The sequence below is a fragment of the Cottoperca gobio genome, chromosome 5, assembly GCF_900634415.1.
Source record: "Cottoperca gobio chromosome 5, fCotGob3.1, whole genome shotgun sequence".
NCBI lineage: Eukaryota > Metazoa > Chordata > Actinopteri > Perciformes > Bovichtidae > Cottoperca > Cottoperca gobio.
Window position 1 is genome coordinate 239,310 of NC_041359.1, and position 20,197 is coordinate 259,506.

Consider the following 20,197-nt stretch of genomic DNA (forward strand, 5'->3'; position numbering starts at 1 on the left):
GGAGAAAAGGAGTGAATCAGTGAATTAAGAATAGGTGTTTTGAGTCACATTTTCTTTGTATTATTAAATAATGAAGACTAAATGTCTACAGCCTAAACATTTGTTTTCAACTGTGTTACAACCAATTTGACAAGGGGAATTAGGGAGCAGGGTAGGTGAGAATGTATTGCTAATTGGCCATGGATGAGTTACTTTACGTAAATGAGATCTCCCATGTGTTTGCACTAGAGAAGATTTTCTAAGAAAACAAAGTGTTACTGCAAACCATCAAAACATCAGAGCTCTCGTTCTGATCAACAACAAACGTCATTTAAAAGGGGAGATGGCTGTGTCACGTGGTCCTGTCAGCTTCCTGTTTACCGCCTGTTGTACCTTCAGACTTGTAGTACACAGATTGCAACACCGCTCTCCACTGCTGGGGCTTTCATCCACAACAACATATGTAGCTTCAGCGTTGCGATCCTGTAGCCACAGGGTTGACTACTGTATAACTTTAATCCGTGTATCGTCATGGCCGTGGTTACTAAGGAGACATGAAGACGTGACATTGAAACGTGAGCAGGCCGGGGAGGATCCTGGAGGTTTCCTGACTCAAGCTGACCGGAGTTCAGTTAACGATAAGTGGGGCTGAGACTCGGGCCTCACTTCACCTCATGTCACAATTGCAAAAAAAAAGCACTGGTGATGTGGAGGACTACAAAAGCCTGACATTGTTTAAATGAATACACGGAGTTTTTAACTTAGTGGAAACCACCAACCTTCGCTGAACTAGCTGAGCTAGCCTGTTAGCTGGTCGTGCTAACTGCGGTGGCAGCAGCAGCCGCCGTGGTGTGAGTGGCTGGCTGTGTGGGCTGACTAACGGGTTGCGTTTGGAGAGTGGAGCTGCTCGCCGTTGCCCTGAATTCAGGAGGACTCCCCGGCTCCGGCCCCCTAAAGCGGGCAGTCAGGAAGAAGCTGACTGGAAAGGGATGGCCTGGTCGGTCTTCCCGTTCTATAGGACAAGGCTCTGCGGTGTTTGAAGGAGGTCGAGTTCGGCTAGAAGCCACCACCGCGGGTCGAGGCGCTATGATGGCCGCCTCCCCTTCCTCGGCCGGCGGCTTCACGGCCTCCGGGCTGTCGGTCAGAAAGAGCGAGGAAATAGCGGATTTGATAGATTTGTTTTCCAAAATGCAGTACAGAGCAAAGGAAGTCACTCCTCGGGTAAGATTGTGGGTCGTCATACGATGTGTTTTAGCAACTTGACAACCTGTTATTGTCTCTTGTGTGAATGATAAATCGAACTGCCTTGCAGAATCAAGGGAATTAAAGTGTCCCTGTACATGAGCAAATAAACTTGTGCTGTAAGTAATGATTTATGAACTATTAACAACCTTAAGAAACCACTTCTCAGTTCGGCATACATGTGATCCACCAAGCTGCACACAATTTCCTTATATTTAATGTTTTTATGTATAGACAAAGACCAGGTTATGTTGATGCATGTTTGTGTTTCTGCTGTGACCGCTTCATTCATATATGAAGTGCATGAGATTTTGCATCGTTAAGGGTATTTAAATTTTTACCAATTTAATATAGTTTTTTATATATATATATATATATATATATATATATATATATATATATGGTTCTTGGATCACATGAACATGCTTTTGCTCAAACAATAATTACATTTATATTCATTTAAGAGTTAATAGCTAAATGGAGAAACACTGCATTCTATTAGGCAAGTGCCAGCGATCTTAAATAGTCATGATCCTGAATGGCCCACATGATGACTTGAATGGTGTTCATTCTTACACACTGCATTGAAACATATTGAATGGTAAGGGACACTAACTTTACTGGTGTGGGAGTCTACATTTAAGTTTGACAACATCTTCCACAAAACTGCTAGATCTGCTTGTACAGTATGTGTGAATTATTATTTTGTGTTACCCATTTGGTTTGATCATCTAAAATGACTCATTCCCAAGTTCTGTCATTTCCCAGAAGAAGAATTACGGCCCTTCTGAAAACACGAGCATAACTTTTGTTTTTTATTTCTCCTCAGGTGGAGGCAATAGAGAAGCGTTGTCTGGAGTTATTTGCCAGAGATTACAAGTACAGTATCATCCACAACTCCAATGGAGAAGTGTGCGGGCATTACCCCCGGCAGATAGTTTTCCTGGAGTACGAATGCACAGATGTCGAGAGAGACAGGTACCAGTCCACTCAGTTACCCTCTTGTTTGTGTCACTCCTCTAATCGTGCACACCTTGACGTGGTGTAGGGATCAAAGGTCAGCCTCTATTTCCAGCCCCTATCTCCAGCCCCTGCACTGCTGGTAATGCAGTTAAACTATTTCCCACTATAGTGCTGGAAATAGAAGATGCATTTTAACATAGGAGGTAACCTTGTTACTCACAAGGCTTTAATATACTATATTTAAAAAGCCTCCTTGTTTGTCAAATCCCTCCATGCCCACAGAACTAATTTCCTCCCAGCGAAATGTTTTCATATTTCATTTCATAATCTGTTTTGCAGTTTCCCCGGTTTAAAGTAAATGACTGGGAAAACATATTGAAATTATTCATAGCATCACCAGAGTTGAGGTTATTTGAAAAATTGTAAATAATAAACATATAAGGGGCTTCTAGGCAATATTATTTGTGTAGACATGTAGTATGTAGTAGTGTTGAATTAATTTGTTAATCTCAATGAAATTACACCAAACACACTGGTTCTAGTCAGGAGTGGCCGGTACCGCCAAAATCCTATTTTGTGTTCTACTAAATTGTCTGCAAAATCAATTGAGAAACTGTTCATGTCTGTTTAATTATCTTTTAGGGTGTGGTCTGTTGGTCGGACAAAACAAGCAAATTGCAGATGTCACAATGGGTTTAGAGAAATTATAAATAGCATTTCTTCTATTTTATAGACAATGATAAATCATAAAAATAATAGTCTGATTAATCGAATAATTGTTCTTGATAAAAATTAGATATTGCAATATATTTGCAGCATTGATCTTAGTTATACACACAGATATTTAAGATACTTACCATTGTATAAACCATACGCTTGTTTAGGTACATTAAGTGTTTATGGGCCCAGTTAAACTATAGAGCAGGAGGTGTAACAGGCTGTCACTTCACTGTCTGTGTAGCCTAGTCACAGGACAACTACAGCGGTTTCTAACTTTTTATGTAATCACGCAATCAAACTAAACGTCCATATAAGCGATAATACAGTACAGCTGTCTTCTTTAACCTGTATTCATGTACAAAACAATACGGAAAATGATAACGTGGACAGTTTTCCATAAACGCCACTGTAAAATGTAGACTGCTTAATGTATATGTAGTCTCAGTCAAAAAGCCCTTGCTGTGTTAATAAACTTAGATGATCATGAGGTCTTGTAAATGTACACTGCACCTTATTCAAGTGTTTGTGTTTTCATGTCCAAAATAGCGGCAGGCAGGCAGTTAAGATATATTGGTTAATGTAATGAAATAATCAATGGTTGTTAAGTGTTGTGTACCAAAGGCTGATTGTCCCACTTAACAGTGACCTCTGTCTCAAGATGAGCACTATTGATTATCTGATTCTGGAGGTGTCTTGTTGTATTATAAAATTGTATGTTCTATATGATTAAGTTGACAGGCTGAATAGCATGTGGTGGTTTGTGTGTGCAGGTTTGAGAGCGCAGTGCAGATCAGTAAGCTGCAGGACCTGGTGAACCGGAGTAAGCTGGCTCGTTGCAGAGGAAGGTTTGTCTGTCCTGTCATCCTCTACAATGGCAAGGTACTTCTCCTAACTGCTCTTCAAACTAGTTGACAAACTCCTCACTTTTCTTTTTCTTATACTGGTAATATTGTGTATTACCAGTATAAGTCTCAGTATTTATAAAGCTTCTCTATGTTTCAGTTTTATATTTTGTTTGCTTTCTGTTTCTCCAACATTCGTAATTTCAGTTAATACTTAATGGTACGGGAGACTTAATTTAGAATGTTTTCTTCCCAAATGTATAGATTGGCAAAGCATTTCAAGTCACAAAACATGACAGAACAGCTAAAAATCCAAACGATTATTACGACTTTCCTCATGGAAGGCAAAACATCAGCACTTTATAGACATATCTATGAGATGCAAACAAAATCCATGTATGGTGTTGGAATAACCAGAAATGTAATTGTTCTTTGTTCACGTTGTTTTGTACTGATTTTGTAAGGAAGGCAACACACAGCAAATGTTAGCGTATGGTAGGCTAACAACAAGCGAAGCGTGTCAACCAGCTCACTCCTGGGTTAGATACAGTATATCTCAAAAGTGAGTACACCCTTTAGATTTTTGCAAATATTCTGTTATATCCTTTCAGGGGATAACATTATCCTACTGAAACTTTGATATAACTTAAAGTAGTCAGTGTGCTGCTTGAATAACAGTATATATTTATTGTCCTTTGAAAATTACTCAGTACACAGCTGTTAATGTCTAAACAGCTGGCAACAAAAGTGAGTACACCCCATAGTGAACATGTCCTAATTGTGCCCAATGATGTTGTTTTCCCGCCCTGGTGTCATGTGACTCGTTAGTGTTACAAGGATTCAGGTGTAAATGATAAGCAGGGCTGTTAAATTTGGTGTTTTGGGCACAATTCTCTCTGAATGCTGGACAACATGGCACCTCATGGCAAGGAACTCTCTGAGCGGCTGAAAAAAAGGATTATTGCGCTTCACAAAGATGGCCTTGGCTATAAGAAGATTGCCAACACCATGAAAATGAGTTGCAGCACAGTGGCTAAGATCATACAGCGGTTTTCCAGGACAGGTTCCACTCGGAACAGGCCTCGCCAGGGTCGACCAAAGAAGTTGAGTCCACGTGCTCAGCGTCATATCCAGAGGTTGGTTTCCAAAAATAGACGTGCGAGTGCTTCCAGCATTGCTGCAGAGGTTGCAGAAGTGGGATGTCAGCCTGTCAGTGCCCAGACCATACGCCGCACACTGCATCAAATCGGTTTGTATGGCCGTCGCCCCAGACAGAAGCCCCTTCTGAAACCGATGCATAAGAAAGCCCGCAAACAGTTTGCTGAAGACAATGAATCCAAGAACATGAGTTACTGGAACCATGTCCTGTGGTCTGATGAGACCAAAATAAACCTGTTTGGGTCAGATGGTGTCCGGCGTGTGTGGCGGCACCCTGGTGAGGAGTACCAAGACAAATGTGTTTTGCCTACAGTCAAGCATGGTGGTGGCAGCATCATGGTCTGGGGCTGCATGAGTGCTGCCGGCACTGGGGAGCTGCATTTCATTGAGGGACACATGAATTCCAATATATACTGTGACATCCTGCAGCAGAGCATGATCCCCTCTCTTCGGAAACTGGGCCGTAGGGCAGTTTTCCAACATGATAATGACCCTAAACACACCTCCAAGATGACAACGGCCTTGCTGAAGAAGCTGAAGGTTAAGGTGATGGACTGGCCAAGTATGTCTCCAGACCTAAACCCAATTGAGCACATGTGGGGCATCCTCAAGAGGAAGGTGGAGGAGTGCAAGGTGTCCAACATCCGTGCGCTCCGTGATGTCGTCGTGGAGGAGTGGAAGAAGATTCCAGAAGCAACCTGTGCAGCTCTGGTGAATTCCATGCCCAGGAGGGTTAAAGCAGTGCTAGATAACAATGGTGGTCACACAAAATATTGACACTTTGGGCACAATTTAGACATGTTCACTATGGGGTGTACTCACTTTTGTTGCCAGCTGTTTAGACATTAACAGCTGTGTACTGAGTAATTTTCAAAGGACAATAAATCTATACTGTTATTCAAGCAGCACACTGACTACTTTAAGTTATATCAAAGTTTCAGTAGGATAATGTTATCCCCTGAAAGGATATAACAGAATATTTGCAAAAATCTAAAGGGTGTACTCACTTTTGAGATATACTGTATCTCACTTGCTCCTTTAACACGGCCATCCTGATAACCTTGTGGTCAAAGATGTTTATCGTGAAATAGCAATGTTACCTGCGCTGCCTTCACCCTGACACAACATTTGCAACCAAATGGAAAATCTGTTTGTGCTGAACACTGATGGAGTATTAATCTACTGAATAATGTCGAATGCATCAATTCACTGAGCAGTGAATCAAAAAACGAGGTGTGTTTGAGGCTGAGAGAGGTTGAGGGATGACTACTGTTACAATGCAGAGAATAATTTATACCATGGATTTTCCTCCTGCTGTAAATGTTGTGTACCAGTTGGGTTTGTTTTCTTTCCAGTTCTAGCTAAAAAAACAACAACAAAAAAACCACATCAGTTGGGCAAGTTTCCTTTGTTGTGAAGACACCTCAAAATAACATCAGCATTACAACTTGTACTAAAACACACTGCTTATGGAGGTGAAGAAGAAATACCTTCCCGTGTCATCACTTCTTAGAATTAAATTAGCAGATTTTCTGTGGCCGCCACTACCTCTTTTCTGTATTTTTATCCAGTACAGTTTCTTCTTTCTGCAGCATATTTGCAGGTCGTCCACTCTGGCAGGATGGGGGGAGCTGTATGGACGCACGGGGTACAACTACATCTTCTCAGGTCACACACACACACACTCACACTCTCTTTAAGTTTAGCCTAAACAGGGGAAGTTGTGGCTGACATATTTTCCATGGAGGTTTCAGTTCCTTGTGTGCTCTCTGAACTGTTAATAGTTGCCGCAGTTATCAGACTGCAGTCAAAACTTTTCCTATTGGCACTTAATGTTCCTCTAAATGACTGGGGGTTAGCTTCATTCAGAAGTCACCAAGTGCAGTACATATACAGAAAGTTGTCTTTCTGGTACATACTGTAATAAAATGATGACAAAAATAAACCAAACATTTACTTTGTTAGATCGTCTCTCTCTTCTTGCCTCTGACATTCAGAAATGTAAAACACCACGGCTATGCCTTATACATGATTTGTGGTAAATGCGCTAAGATATGCAACAACACTGTTAAGGTTCTTTTGAAGTATTACTACTTGGGTCTGATTTGTGTACTTTTGGCCATCATTTCTATCAGTTTTGAAAACAGTGTATCAGGGAATGCTGCAATATCAGTGACTCCTCTTGTTTCTGTCAAACTTATTTTCAGACGATCAGACACCTATCCAAAGTTATCTGGAAAATAAAGGCAAAAGGAATATTATTACTCAAAATGTCTGTCAAAAATCTGTTTAACCTGGTTTAGATTAGGTGTGCAACCAATTATTATTTTCATTATCGGTTAATCTGATGATTATTTTCTCAATAATTAAGCAACCGTTTGGTCTATTAAACTGATTAAATAAATCCTACCTAACTTTCTGTTGCTATATAAATTAGATCACTCTAAATCCAAAGTCAGGCATCTTGTCCTCAGGTTGCACTGACCTGAAGCGGGGACGATCTGTTCCTGAAGTAATTAGCCAGCAGCTTCACACAGAAGCCCTCTCTGAGGATCCTCATTTCTAAAATACTTTTGACATGTCCTTTTTGGTTTCTAGGTTTTGTGAACCGTTGGCAAATGAAGTTAGATGGAGAAGCTTGTAGACCCAGATCGGGGTTTTGACTTTTTTGACATGACGTTCATTCATTTGGCAGATGCCTTTGTCCAAAGCACTCACAATAAGTGCATTCAACCTCCTTAAGAACACTAGCTAGATGTCATCTAAAGTGCATCCTTCACTAACAAACCACTTAAGAGTGTGCAGAGTGTGAGTCAGTGAAACGTCTGTATTTATTGTGACAAACACGAATAGTTCTGAAAAGAGGTGCTGTGGATGAGAATCCGTTATGCACTACTGAAGATGATTAGTATATTCTAATTGATCAAAATGTATACTTGAGTCTAAGGGTGATATTATATGAGCAGTGTTTCAGTTTTTGGCATATTTAGTTTGAATTATTTGATTATTTGAGCGAGGGTACTGGAAGTAGGGGGTAGGAAGTGTTGAAGGGGCCATTGCTCCCATCGCAAGATAGTAATTAGTTTAAAGTTACTACTAGCAACTTATAACTGATTAAAAAATAATATTAATGTAATATTTATTCCTCTATATGACTTGCATAAGTAAACTAAACCATCAGTTATTCTTCATGTTTGTGCCACTGGGTCCGATTCTGGCGAAAGCAGAAACATGCAGGTCCACCAGAAACTCCTTTTTAGCTCAGACTCTGAGTTGGCTAAAATGACAGTAATGGCAGTAGTCTGTCATATTTCAAATGTTTAATCTCAATTTGGCCAATGACTGTTTTCAGCATAATTATGGCCATGCTTTTAAATTTGACTAGCGCTTCAGATGTGAATGGTATTACATTTAACATGTTTTCACCCTAAAACAACCAAGTCGACCTGATCTATGATTGAAATTTCAATAATTTTAAGTTTGGGCAATTTACAGTGTTTGAGACTTTGTCATTAGGCTCACTTTGAGTGACATCTTGTATGCTTCTTCTTTTTTCTAGGGGGCACTGATGACACATGGACAGAGTCTGAGGAGGTTCCAGAGGATGACAGTGCAGTCAGGTAATCACATGACTTTAGTGTACATTGAAAATCACTGGTCTGTCTGTGAGCTAATCACTGACGACAATAAATGACTCCAATGCAAGTGTTACAAAGTGATGTGTTGCTGACTGAAAGACTCCTCATCAAAGTAAAACATCTTTCTCCTCCTACTTAACTCTATAGGTATGTTTATGCCTGTGAAGCACTTTGTAACTTTGTTTTTAAAGGTGCTATACGCCTCTCGGTGATGGCAGGGGGATTCAAACAATCCAACATTCGAACAATTCAAACATTGCATACACTCTAAACCATAAAACAAATCAGTGATCAGTGTTGTAAAATTACGTTTGTAATTATTTATAACTGTCTGTATTTTTACTTTTGTATTTATAATGTACATATAATTTATAATTATCGCTTATTTTAAATTTTATTTTTAACTTGCTTTTTAATGGAGGGAGGGGGAGATGTATAATGTTAAATAATTATATAATGTATAGTCTTTTAAGCTACTGGATGCCTACATTTCCCTCGGGGTGAATAAAGTATCTATCTATCTATTTATCTATATAAATAAAATCTTGCTTCCTTCCTTCCATTTCGCTCTGTTCCCTCTTCAGGAACGGGGACTCCCAGCTCTTTGACAAGGTTCGAGGCCACGACATTAAGCTGCTACGTTACCTCTCGGTTCGCTACATCTGTGACCTGATGGTGGAGAACAAGAAGGTTAAGTTTGGCCTAAAGTAAGGAAGAGCACTGACTATTCTTCCACACTTTAGCTTTATCTAGGTGTCTGTTTCCTCAGCACTTTGTTGGAAGAAACCTCATGGGAGGCATCTGACTATTGACTCTTTGACTATTGGCTTGAGGTTTTTGCAGATTGTGTTGTTAATGGAGTTGGGTGTATACAGTGTTCTGTGATTATGTCTAAACTAGGGAGGCTTGAGATTTGGATTCATTGTATCCAGGCCTGTATACAGACATTGCTTGGTAATCAGTGTTAATCCACTTTAGATCTTGATCATCTGTGAAATTACATATAAAACAGATGGTACACTTGCTTAACTAAAAATAAATGTATGTAAATTGTGCTATAACTATGATAAGACATTTTGGCCAATGACCCCTGAATTATGTTAAAGTGTCGAATTAGGGCTGTCGAATTAGCGCGTTCATTTCGATTAATTTATCACAGAAAAAATAACGCACCAAAAAAATTAACGCAGAATAATCGCGCTCTTAGATGCCCCTTGACGTCATAGGTGTCAAACTCAAGGCCCGTGTGATCACGGACATGTATGATGCAGTGAGAGCGTTCCAAGCTGAGCTGCGCCTGTGAGAGAATCTGATGAAGCAAGGAAACTTTGGACACTACTTGTTTCCCAACTCTGACAAACCATCTCAACCACTGTGTTCCTGATAAACTGAACGCATTTGCCGACTTTGCAGCTCCGACAGCAAATATTGATATTTGCAATTAATTTAGATTAATTAATCACAAAGCATGTAATTAATTAGATTTTAAAAAATGAATCGATTGACGGCCCTAATTAAAACACTGAATGCTCACATTGTTTCTCATCGGCTCTGTGCGTCTTTCTGTCTGTCTCTGCAGTGTGACATCCTCTGAGAAGGCAGACAAGGCCCAACGCTATGCAGACTTCACATTGCTCTCTGTGCCTTACCCAGGTAAACTCCTAAAAACATTTTCAGTAACTTGACTCGAGCTGTAACAATAAATTGCCCAGGCCAATACCGTTTGTCGGCAGATATTAGTTTATTGCATTGGTGTAAACAGATGTTTATTTTCCTACATTGGATTAAATAGAAAAATAGTTAAGTTTGACTAAAATTTGGCACCCAATCAAATGTTAACAAAAAATAAAATAAAAAGTAATTTTTGGAATAGACTGAAACAAAAACAAATGGGGGGGTTATAATAATCTTTAAGAAGTCCATCACAAAGAACATACAGTAGTTGTGTGCCCAAGGCAGAAATTCTATGATAAATACCCTGCAGAGTAACTCTTCTATTTTGTACTATGTTGTTTATCCTGTACACACAACATCTATTGCACGTCTGTCCATCCTGGGAGAGGGATCCCTCCTCAGTTGCTCTCCCTGAGGTTTCTTCCATTTTCCCCCTTTAATTATGGGGTTTCTTTTAGGAAGTTTTTCCTTGTGCGATGCGAGGGTCTAAGGACAGAGGGTCTAAGGACAGAGGGGGGTGTTGTATACTGTACAGTCTGTAAAGCACACTGAGACAAATGTGATATTGGGCTGTATAAATACATTTGATTTGATCACTATATAATTTAAATGGACTAAATATAATTGTAAAAAAATATTTTATTCAGTCCTATCTGACAGAAAGCAATTTTAAATGACATGGATTCATTTGGATTCATATGTGAAAACATTCTCCACGTGCAAAGCAGGCAGGAAAACTTACATAGACGTCATGTTGGGAAAAGAATAGACATTCTCCGTATGTCGTTTGGAGATGGGAGTTTGATTTTAAACATAGGACAATAGATGTCTGTTGCTGGAGCTCCAAAGTCATACAGTAGTAACTGTTTATTACAACCTTTATCCTGACCAAATGTGTTGATTGTATGTCTTTTTTAGGGTGTGAGTTTTTTAAGGACTACAAAGACAGAGACTACACAGCAGAGGGTTTGGTGTTCAACTGGAATCAGGTATGGAGCCTATTGTGAGCGTGTTCACTCTGTGATTGTACTGTAGCTTGGCTCTGTTGTATTCATCTGAGGACTCTGTGTCTCCTTTCACAGGACTATGTGGATGCTCCTTTGACAATCCCTATGTGCTTTACTCAGAACTTGAACATTGATTGGACTCGATACCAGGTTACTCTTCTTCTTTATGTCTTCACTCTGTTGCACACTCTATCAGCTCTGACTCACTTTTTTTCTCTAATATTTGTGGTGTGTCAGTGCCATCTGTTGTCCAACCTGCAAAGTGCTTTGGTCATGTTCACCTACAGTGATAGTCACAGTGTTTGATATATATATATAAAAATATATAAAAGATATATATAATTTATACATGTATATACATGTATATAATTTTATATAGTTTATATATATATATATATAATATATATATATATTTTTAATATATATATATTTTTTTATATATAAAGATATATATATTTTTATATAATATATATATATATATATTATATATATATTTTTATATATATATTATATATATATTATATATAAAATATATATTCAGGTAGTATGTATTATATCTATATATTTATATGTTATATATATATTTTTATATATTATTATGTATAAATAATATATATATGTATATAATGTATTATATTATATATATTATTTATATTATTTTGTATATTATATATATATATCATTATTTTATATATAAAAAATATATGCTATTAAATATCTATATAATATATATCATAATCTATAATCTATATAATTATATACAGTATATACATTTATACAATTATATATCTTTTATATATTTTTTATATCTCATCTCTCTATCTCATATATCTCTCTATCGTCTATCTCTATATATCTCTCTCTCCTATCTCTCAACTTTTATCTCTCTACCATTTCCACATCTCTTTACCTTTTTCCCTCTCTCTCTATATCTATTCTCTATCTACTATATTCTATCTATATCCCTTTTATCTATATATTATATTACATTTCAATATCATTTTCCACTTTCTTCTCTCCCCTTTTATCTATCTCTCCTCTCTTTCCCTTCCATCTCTTTTCACTTTTCTCCTATCTACATTTTTTATATCTATCTCATCTCTCTCTACTCTATTCTTCTCTATCTCTCTCACACTTTCTCTATCTCTCTCTCCCTCTCTCTCTCTCTCTCTCTCTCTCTCTCTCTCTCTCTCTCCTCTCTCTCTCTCTCACTCTCACTCTGTCTGTCTCTCTCTCACTCTCTCTCTTTCTTTCTCTCTCACTCTCTCCTCTGTCTCCCTCTCTCTCTATCTATCCCTCTCTCTCTCTCTCTCTCTCTCTCTCTCTCTCTCTCACTGCCTCTCTCTCTCTCTCTGTCTATCCCCTCTCTCTCTCTCTCTCCCCCTCCCTCTCCGTCTGTCTCTCTCTCTCTCTCTCTCTCTCTCCCCCATCCCTCTCCCTCTCTGTCTCTCTCTCTCTGTTCTGTCTGTCTCTCTCTCTCTCCACTCTCTCTCTTTCTTTCTCTCTCACTTCTTCCTCTGTCTCCCTCTCTCTCTGTCTATCCCTCTCTCTCCTCTGTCTCTCTCTCTCTCTCTCTCTCTCTCTCTCTCTCTCTCTCTCTCTCTCTCTCTCTCTCTCTCTCTCTCTCTCTCTCTCTCTCTCTCTCTCTCTCTCTCTCTCTCTCTCTCTCTCTCTCTCTCTCTCTCCTCCATGAATGAAGTCTTATCCTCAGGTATGCCTCCTCACCCTCAGCTGCGCTCTGGCGACCGTCAGCAGCAACAACTACTATAACCGGAGCCGGCGATTCCCTCCGTCTCTCCTTCTCGGTGGATACAACAAACACTGTAATGCCATAGGAAAACTAGTGCTTTAATATAAGAGAGAACTTCAACGATTCAGAAGAAATGATTAAAAAAGCGTCAGCCATGGCAACAATAGGGGATTTCGACCCACTCAACTCTACCGTACCTGCGACAAAGATTGAGATCAGCGTTTCCTGCAGGTAAGCACCGCAACATGATTATTTTACAATCACATATTTGACATAAAATCCTATTTGTTTGTAATGCATTTGTGCGTAGTTTTCTGCTATTTTCTATTAACCTTCGATTTTTCCTCACGCTTTTAATCACTATTGTGTCTTTAAAGTACACATTTGCATGTTTTGTGGGTGTAGATGTGCGTGGGGGTGCAGCAACCAACAGTACCAGGATTTATTCTGAGTGCCTTGGAGAGCTTCAGATAGCGCAACTCTGAGATCACATGAGTGCGTGGATATTAAATGTACCAAAAAGAACGCATTTAATATGAGCACTGTTTTACACACACACACACACACACACACACACACACACACACACACACACACACACACACACACACACACACACACACACACACACACATCGTGGTTGTGGTCGACTTTTGCCTATTATTATTATTATTATTATTATTATTATTATTATTATTAGATTTATTAGATTCCTTGAGATGCTGTGGGACAAGTCAACAGACATAACAGCAGCTGCACACACGCACAAGTCTTCTCTGTCCTCTTGTCTGTTCTCTTGTCCTTACCTGGGCCCTGTGGATCAGAGCGGTACTGATCAGCTGAACTGACTGATGTTAGATCATAACATGATAAAAACACAAGGCTGTATGTCTGCTATGATCAAAAGTTATTGTTATTTCAGAGATCATATTATATATGGGCCACATACCTGTCAAACCTCCCGTTTTTCCCGTGATTATCCCGTATTTCCCTTCTATCCCGCTGTCCTCCCGTTTAAATATTTTCCCGTAATCATCCCGTATTTTTTACCTTTCAAAAATAAAAATAGGCCTAATTTAAAAAAGTGTACGTAGTAAAGTGGTTTCCGGTAAAGCAGGTGGCAGTATTATGTTTAAGCCGAAAAAGTTTAAACTTTATGCAAGTAACTAGACAAATGGGAGGAGACCTTCCCTTATTTATTAAAAGCAGAGTCGGGCTGTTTCGGAGGCAGACCAAGTGACCAAAGCTGAGGGAAAGATGTCAATGCTAAAATAATAGTCTGCAACCTATACAACAAGTCCCTTGCATACATCTAGGGACACCCACACTGAATAAAATGTATGCAATTAAAATACATACATCTTATAAACATGTCTGTACAAGTAATACATACTTTAAATAAACATGTAATTCCTGAACCCTTCCCTTATGTGTTTACATTTATATTATATGGGTTGGGGCTGGCTTGCTCAGAGCTGTTAAGGTATGGGCAGAGTCCGCCAGAAAATTTCCCTTATTTTGAAATTCCAATGTTGACAGGTATGCCCCTTTAAAGGCACAAACATGGATCAAAATTGACCAGCATCGACCCACAATGCCACCCCACGCATGGCTGAGTGCCTCCCCGCCACACCCCCAGAAATCACCTCATTCAAGCATTCAATCATTCAATACTCCAATCATTCATCAAATATCCTGCTCTCGATTACCACAAAGCACCACCCCCCTTTCCCCCCCCAATCCACAAACCAAAACAGTTCCACATCAGGTACACACACATGGGCCAAAAACAACCCATGTATGCCAAGTGCGACAAAAATGGAAAAAAGACACACCATAACAACAATATTGTCACAAACGATAACCCCAGCAGTGACCCGGACCAAACAATACATTCAACATCCGTGAACCTCCATTTGCCACTCACACCCACACACCACACTATCGACAACATCGCAAGACACCGAACTGCAAGCATCTGCAGTGCAACTGTACTGAACTGCGGCGCCACAGCTCAACACAGTCACACCACAGATACCCACAGCTCAACATCCCATGATGCATGCCATGTGTGAAGTGCGACAAACAAAGACCCCAAACATCAAATGCACCGCCCGGTCCAAATCACTGCCAAAGTAACTATCCCCAACAATATTACCATAGTATGTAGAACGTTTTTTTTGTCTGCTCTGTGCAGCGACAGTTTTGCTGGGTTAGTGACCTTGAGCATTGGTCAGCGGCAAAAATTTTAATGCCACGCTTCCTTGTGAGCTTGGCGAATTCCCCATTTACCATGGCGTCAGATGCCGAAGAGAAAGCCCCACACACACCACACCAAAACGCTCCAAAAGTCAACTAAATCTAACTATCACCAATGAATTAAGTTAAATTAACACCCATTATTAACAAATCGAAAAGCACACACTCAGCGTCTCACACACACAAACTCTCAGTATGCACTGAGAGAGAGAGACAGAGAGAGGGAGAGTAAGACAGACAGAGAGTGGTATTCAGGAGAGGGAGTCTGGGTTTTTTCAAGGCTTTTATCAGGAGAAATAATTGTTGGTCAATCCCAATGTGTCATACTGGTCACCTAATCATGTTAACGCTGCAGCCCTCTCAGGTCTGTTCCAGCCTCCTACCAGTGTGCGTGTTGGCTCACTGACTCTGGGATACATAACAACAAGCTATCATTAATGTTATTACTGATGCCTTTTTTTTTTGTCAGTTGGATCAGCAGCAGCTCTTTGGGACACTACTGTAGTTTGCTGATTGCAGCTTTTTGTTTCTGACATAGACATAGACATAGAAGCACATTTGAAACTGCTGGCTAAGGCTAAACGTAAATACACTAAGATTGTTATTCACGTTGGCGGTAATGACACGCGATTGCGTCAATCGGAGTGTACTAAAGTTAATGTGGAGTCGGTGTGTACATTTGCCAAAACAATGTCGGACTCCGTAGTTTTCTCTGGTCCTCTGCCAAATCTTTTGAATGATGACATGCATTAATATCATCATTCCGTCGCTGGCTCTCATGGTGGTGTCCAGATAATGATGTGGGCTTCGTAGACAATTGGTGTACTTTCTGGGGAAGACCTGGTCTGATTAGGAGTGACGGCATCCATCCTACTTTGGCTGGAGCAGATCTCATATCCAATAATATTACAAAGTGTATTAGTGGACCTAATCCATGACAACCCAGAGTTGAGACCAGGAGAAAAAGTTGCAGTCTTACACACCTTTCTGTGCTTCTTTCCGGGCAGTCACCCACTCAAATCCCCATAGTGACTGTGTCTGCCCCACGACCACTGAAACTAATAAAATCTATGGTTAACAGAAGAGGAGTTATACATGAAAACCTAATTCAAATAAACACCACCGCTGCAAAAGTGCAACTAAATCGAAAAATTAAATGTGGGCTCTTAAACATCAGATCTTTAACAACGAAAGCTGGATTGGAAAATGATTTAATATCAGATAATAAGATTGATTTATTTTGTCTCACTGAAACCTGGCTGAGACATGAAGAATATGTCAGTCTAAATGAATCCACTCCACCTGGTCATATTAATACTCACATTCCTCGAGGTACTGGCCGAGGAGGTGGAGTTGCAGCCATATTTGACTCAAACCTCTTGATCAATCCTAAACCTAAACTAAACTATAACTCTTTTGAAAGCCTTGTTCTTACGCTCTCAAACCCAACATGGAAAACAATAAAGCCAGTTGTATTTGTTACTGTGTACCGCCCTCCTGGTCCGTATTCTGAATTTCTATCTGAATTCTCAGAATTTTTATCAAGTTTAATCCTTAAAACAGATAAAGTAATTATTGTAGGTGACTTTAATATTCATGTGGATGTTGATAGTGACAGCCTTAATAATGCATTTATCTCAATATTAGATTCAATTGAGTTCAGTCAAAATGTACATGAACCAACTCACTGTTTAAACCACACTCTGGACCTTGTTCTGGGATATGGTGTTGAAATTGAAAGTTTATCAGTGTCCACATAATCCTCTTTTATCAGACCATTTTTTAATAACTTTTGAAGTCCTGTTACTGGACTACAAGCCAGTAGGCAAAATATCCTACGCTCGATGTCTATCTGAAAGTGCTGTGACTTAATTTAAGGAAGTGATTCCATCAGCACTTAATTCAATACCAGGACTCAATATCAATATAATGGAGGACTCCAATGCTAACTTTAGTCCCTCCCAAATTAATCATCTTGTTGATAGCGCTGCAGCCTCACTGCGAATAACACTTGACTCTGTCGCTCCTCTAAAGAAGAAGATCATAAAACAGAAAAAGAAAGCTCCATGGCTTAATTTAGAAATCCGCAAACTAAAACAAAAGTCGAGAAATCTTGAAAGTAAATGGCGTTCCATTAAATTGGAAGAATCTCGTTTAGTCTGGTTAGATCATCTTAAAACATATAAGAAGGCTCTCCGTAATGCCAGAGCAGCTTATTACTCTTCCTTAATAGAAGAAAATAAGAACAACCCCAGGTTTCTTTTCAGCACTGTAGCCAGGCTGACAGAGAGCCACAGCTCTACAGAGCCTTCTATTCCTATATCTCTCAGTAGTGACGACTTCATGAGCTTCTTTAACGATAAAATTATAATTATTAGAGACAAAATTAATCTCCTCCTGCCCTCAATTGGTAATGACTTAACTTCAACTTCCAGAATTTCAAAAACATTAGTAACTCCTGAAATATATCTAGACAATTTTACTCCAATCAACCTTAACCAACTAACTTCAACAATCTCATCGTCTAAGCCATCAACCTGTCTTTTAGACCCGATTCCAACTAAACTGTTTAAAGAAGTTTTACCCTTAATTAACACCTCGTTATTAAATATGATCAACCTGTCTCTATTATCTGGCTACGTACCACAATCCTTTAAAGTAGCTGTAATAAAACCACTTCTTAAAAAGCCTAGTCTTGATCCAGAGGTTTTAGCCAACTATAGGCCGATATCTAACCTTCCCTTTCTCGCTAAGATCCTTGAGAAAGCAGTTGCAAAACAGTTACGTGATTTTTTACATAATAATAGTTTATTTGAGGTTTTTCAATCTGGATTTAGAGTTCATCATAGCACAGAGATGGCACTGGTGAAAGTTACCAATGACCTTCTAATGGCATCAGACAAAGGACTTGTCTCTGTTCTTGTCTTGTTAGACCTCAGTGCTGCTTTCGACACTGTTGATCCTGACATTCTACTACAGAAACTGGAACATTGTGTTGGCATAAAAGGAACCGCACTAAGCTGGTTCAAGTCCTATTTATCTGAGCGATCTCAATTTGTATGTGTTAACGATAAATCCTCCATGACAGCCAAAGTCAGTCTTGGAGTTCCGCAGGGTTCTGTACTTGGACCGATTCTATTCACCTTATATATGCTTCCTTTGGGCAATATTATAAGGAACCACTCTATAAACTTTCATTGCTATGCGGATGATACCCAATTATATCTATCAATTAAACCAGATGAAACCAATCAATTATTGGCTAAACTTCAAGCATGCCTTAAGGACATAAAAACTTGGATGTCTAGCAACTTCTTGATGTTAAACACAGACAAAACTGAAGTTATTATACTTGGCCCTAAACGCCTCCGAAACGCATTTTCTAATGACATAGAAGCTCTGGATGGCATTAATTTGGCCTCCAGCAACACTGTAAGGAATCTTGGCGTCATCTTTGATCAGGATCTGTCGTTTAACTCCCACATAAAACAAATCTCAAGGACTGCCTTCTTTCATCTCCGTAACATTGCAAAAATAAGACACATCCTGTTTCAAAATGATGGAGAAAAACTAGTCCATGCATTTGTTACTTCAAAAAGTCGCTTAAGACTCTTCAGTTGATCCAAAATGCAGCGGCACGTGTATTGACAAGAACAAGGAAACGGGATCATATTACTCCTGTATTAGCTGCTCTGCACTGGCTCCCGGTAAAATACAGAATAGAATTCAAAATCCTTCTCCTGACTTACAAAGCAATTAATGGTCAGGCTCCAGCATATCTTAAAGATCACATAGTACCTTATAAACCAACTAGAGCATTACGCTCCCAGACTGCAGAGTTTCTTGTAGTTCCTAGAGTCTCTAAGAGTACAATGGGAGCCAGAGCCTTCAGCTATCAAGCTCCTCTCCAGTGGAACCAGCTTCCGATTTGTGTTTGGGAGGCAGACACACTCTGCACATAGTAGGCTAAAGACTTTCCTCTTTGATAAAGCTTATAGTTAGGGCTGGCTCAGGTTTGCCTTGGATCAGCCCCTAGTTATGCTGCTATAGGCTTAGACTGTCGGGGGACACCTCCCTGCTCTATTCCTCTCTCCTCCCCTCCCTCTCTTCTTCTCCTTCTCTATCTGTATGCATTTATGTAAATGTATGTTACTAACTCATCATCCGGGGTATCATCCCTGGAGTTTCTGTGTCTCATGTGGCAGGTTGCCACTGATAAAATTTACATCAGGATCAGGAATCGTGACTGCGCCTGCTGCCCTGGTCCTGCTGGACACCGGGAAGCCTTTTTGACATTTTCCTGGATTCATCCAAACTTTCTCTTTTTCAACACAACATCATTTTCTGTCAAATGTTGTATTTGTACTATGTTGATTATCCTGTACATACGACATCTATTACACGTCTGTCCGTCCTGGGAGAGGGATCCCTCCTCAGTTGCTCTCCCTGGTGCTTCTTCCATTTTTACCCCTTTAATTATGGGGTTTCTTTTACGAAGTTTTTCCTTGTGCGATGCGAGGGTCTAAGGACAGAGGGTGTCGTAACCTGTACAGTCTGTAAAGCACACTGAGACAAATGTATACTTTGTGATATGGGGCTATACAAATAAATTTGATTTGATTTGATTTGATTCTGAACTTTAGTAATAAAGAAACTTCATAATAGATTTTTTCCTTGCTGGTGATAGGAAAGTAGTAGTGACACATGTTCTTTGATTATGATTATTCTTTTGATTGGTTTCATTGTTCCCATTTGTTTACAGCAAATTGGACAAGCTGGAGATAATCTTGTTCTGAGTGAATGAATAAATAATGATTATTACAAAACCTGGAAAGGTCTATATGACAACACATGCATGTGATTCTGTTAGAAGCACATGCATGGAGCCCTCACTTTTATGGCTTAAGCTGCCTTCAAATGAAAGGAAATGTTTGCGCACGACCTCGCGTTGAGCGCAGAGCCTTG

The 20,197-nt window shown here is 39.5% G+C and overlaps 2 protein-coding genes across 3 annotated transcripts in view; both read left to right on the plus strand.

The window, feature by feature from the left end:
- The first annotated feature begins 353 nt into the window (after positions 1-353).
- Positions 354-11,529, plus strand: mtmr14 (myotubularin related protein 14). Its single transcript, XM_029432654.1, has 9 exons — positions 354-1,200; positions 2,051-2,199; positions 3,675-3,783; positions 6,497-6,572; positions 8,464-8,524; positions 9,127-9,249; positions 10,122-10,195; positions 11,135-11,205; positions 11,299-11,529. Exons 1-9 carry the CDS (start codon positions 1,066-1,068, stop codon positions 11,527-11,529), a joined length of 1,029 nt encoding a protein of 342 aa, XP_029288514.1. The 5' UTR covers positions 354-1,065.
- Positions 11,530-12,923: 1,394 nt separating this feature from the next.
- LOC115008002 (copine-9-like) overlaps positions 12,924-20,197 on the plus strand; it is a 170,984-nt gene continuing 163,710 nt past the window's right edge. Inside the window, exon 1 of one of the 2 annotated variants that reach the window (XM_029431214.1) lies at positions 12,924-13,204. In XM_029431214.1, the coding sequence (XP_029287074.1) occupies positions 13,107-13,204 (98 nt within the window). In that variant the 5' untranslated portion in view covers positions 12,924-13,106. The remainder of the gene's footprint in view (positions 13,205-20,197) is intronic. The other variant, XM_029431215.1, reaches the window with a different exon arrangement.

Excerpts from the sequence above, each read along its gene's own strand:
- mtmr14 (XM_029432654.1), top strand. The coding sequence starts at position 1,066 with ATGATGGCCGCCTCCCCTTCCTCGGCCGGCGGCTTCACGGCCTCCGGG. Across the intron at positions 9,250-10,121 it reads AAGGTTAAGTTTGGCCTAAA|TGTGACATCCTCTGAGAAGG; the intron begins GTAAGGAAGAGC and ends CTGTCTCTGCAG. Across the intron at positions 11,206-11,298 it reads TGGTGTTCAACTGGAATCAG|GACTATGTGGATGCTCCTTT; the intron begins GTATGGAGCCTA and ends CTCCTTTCACAG.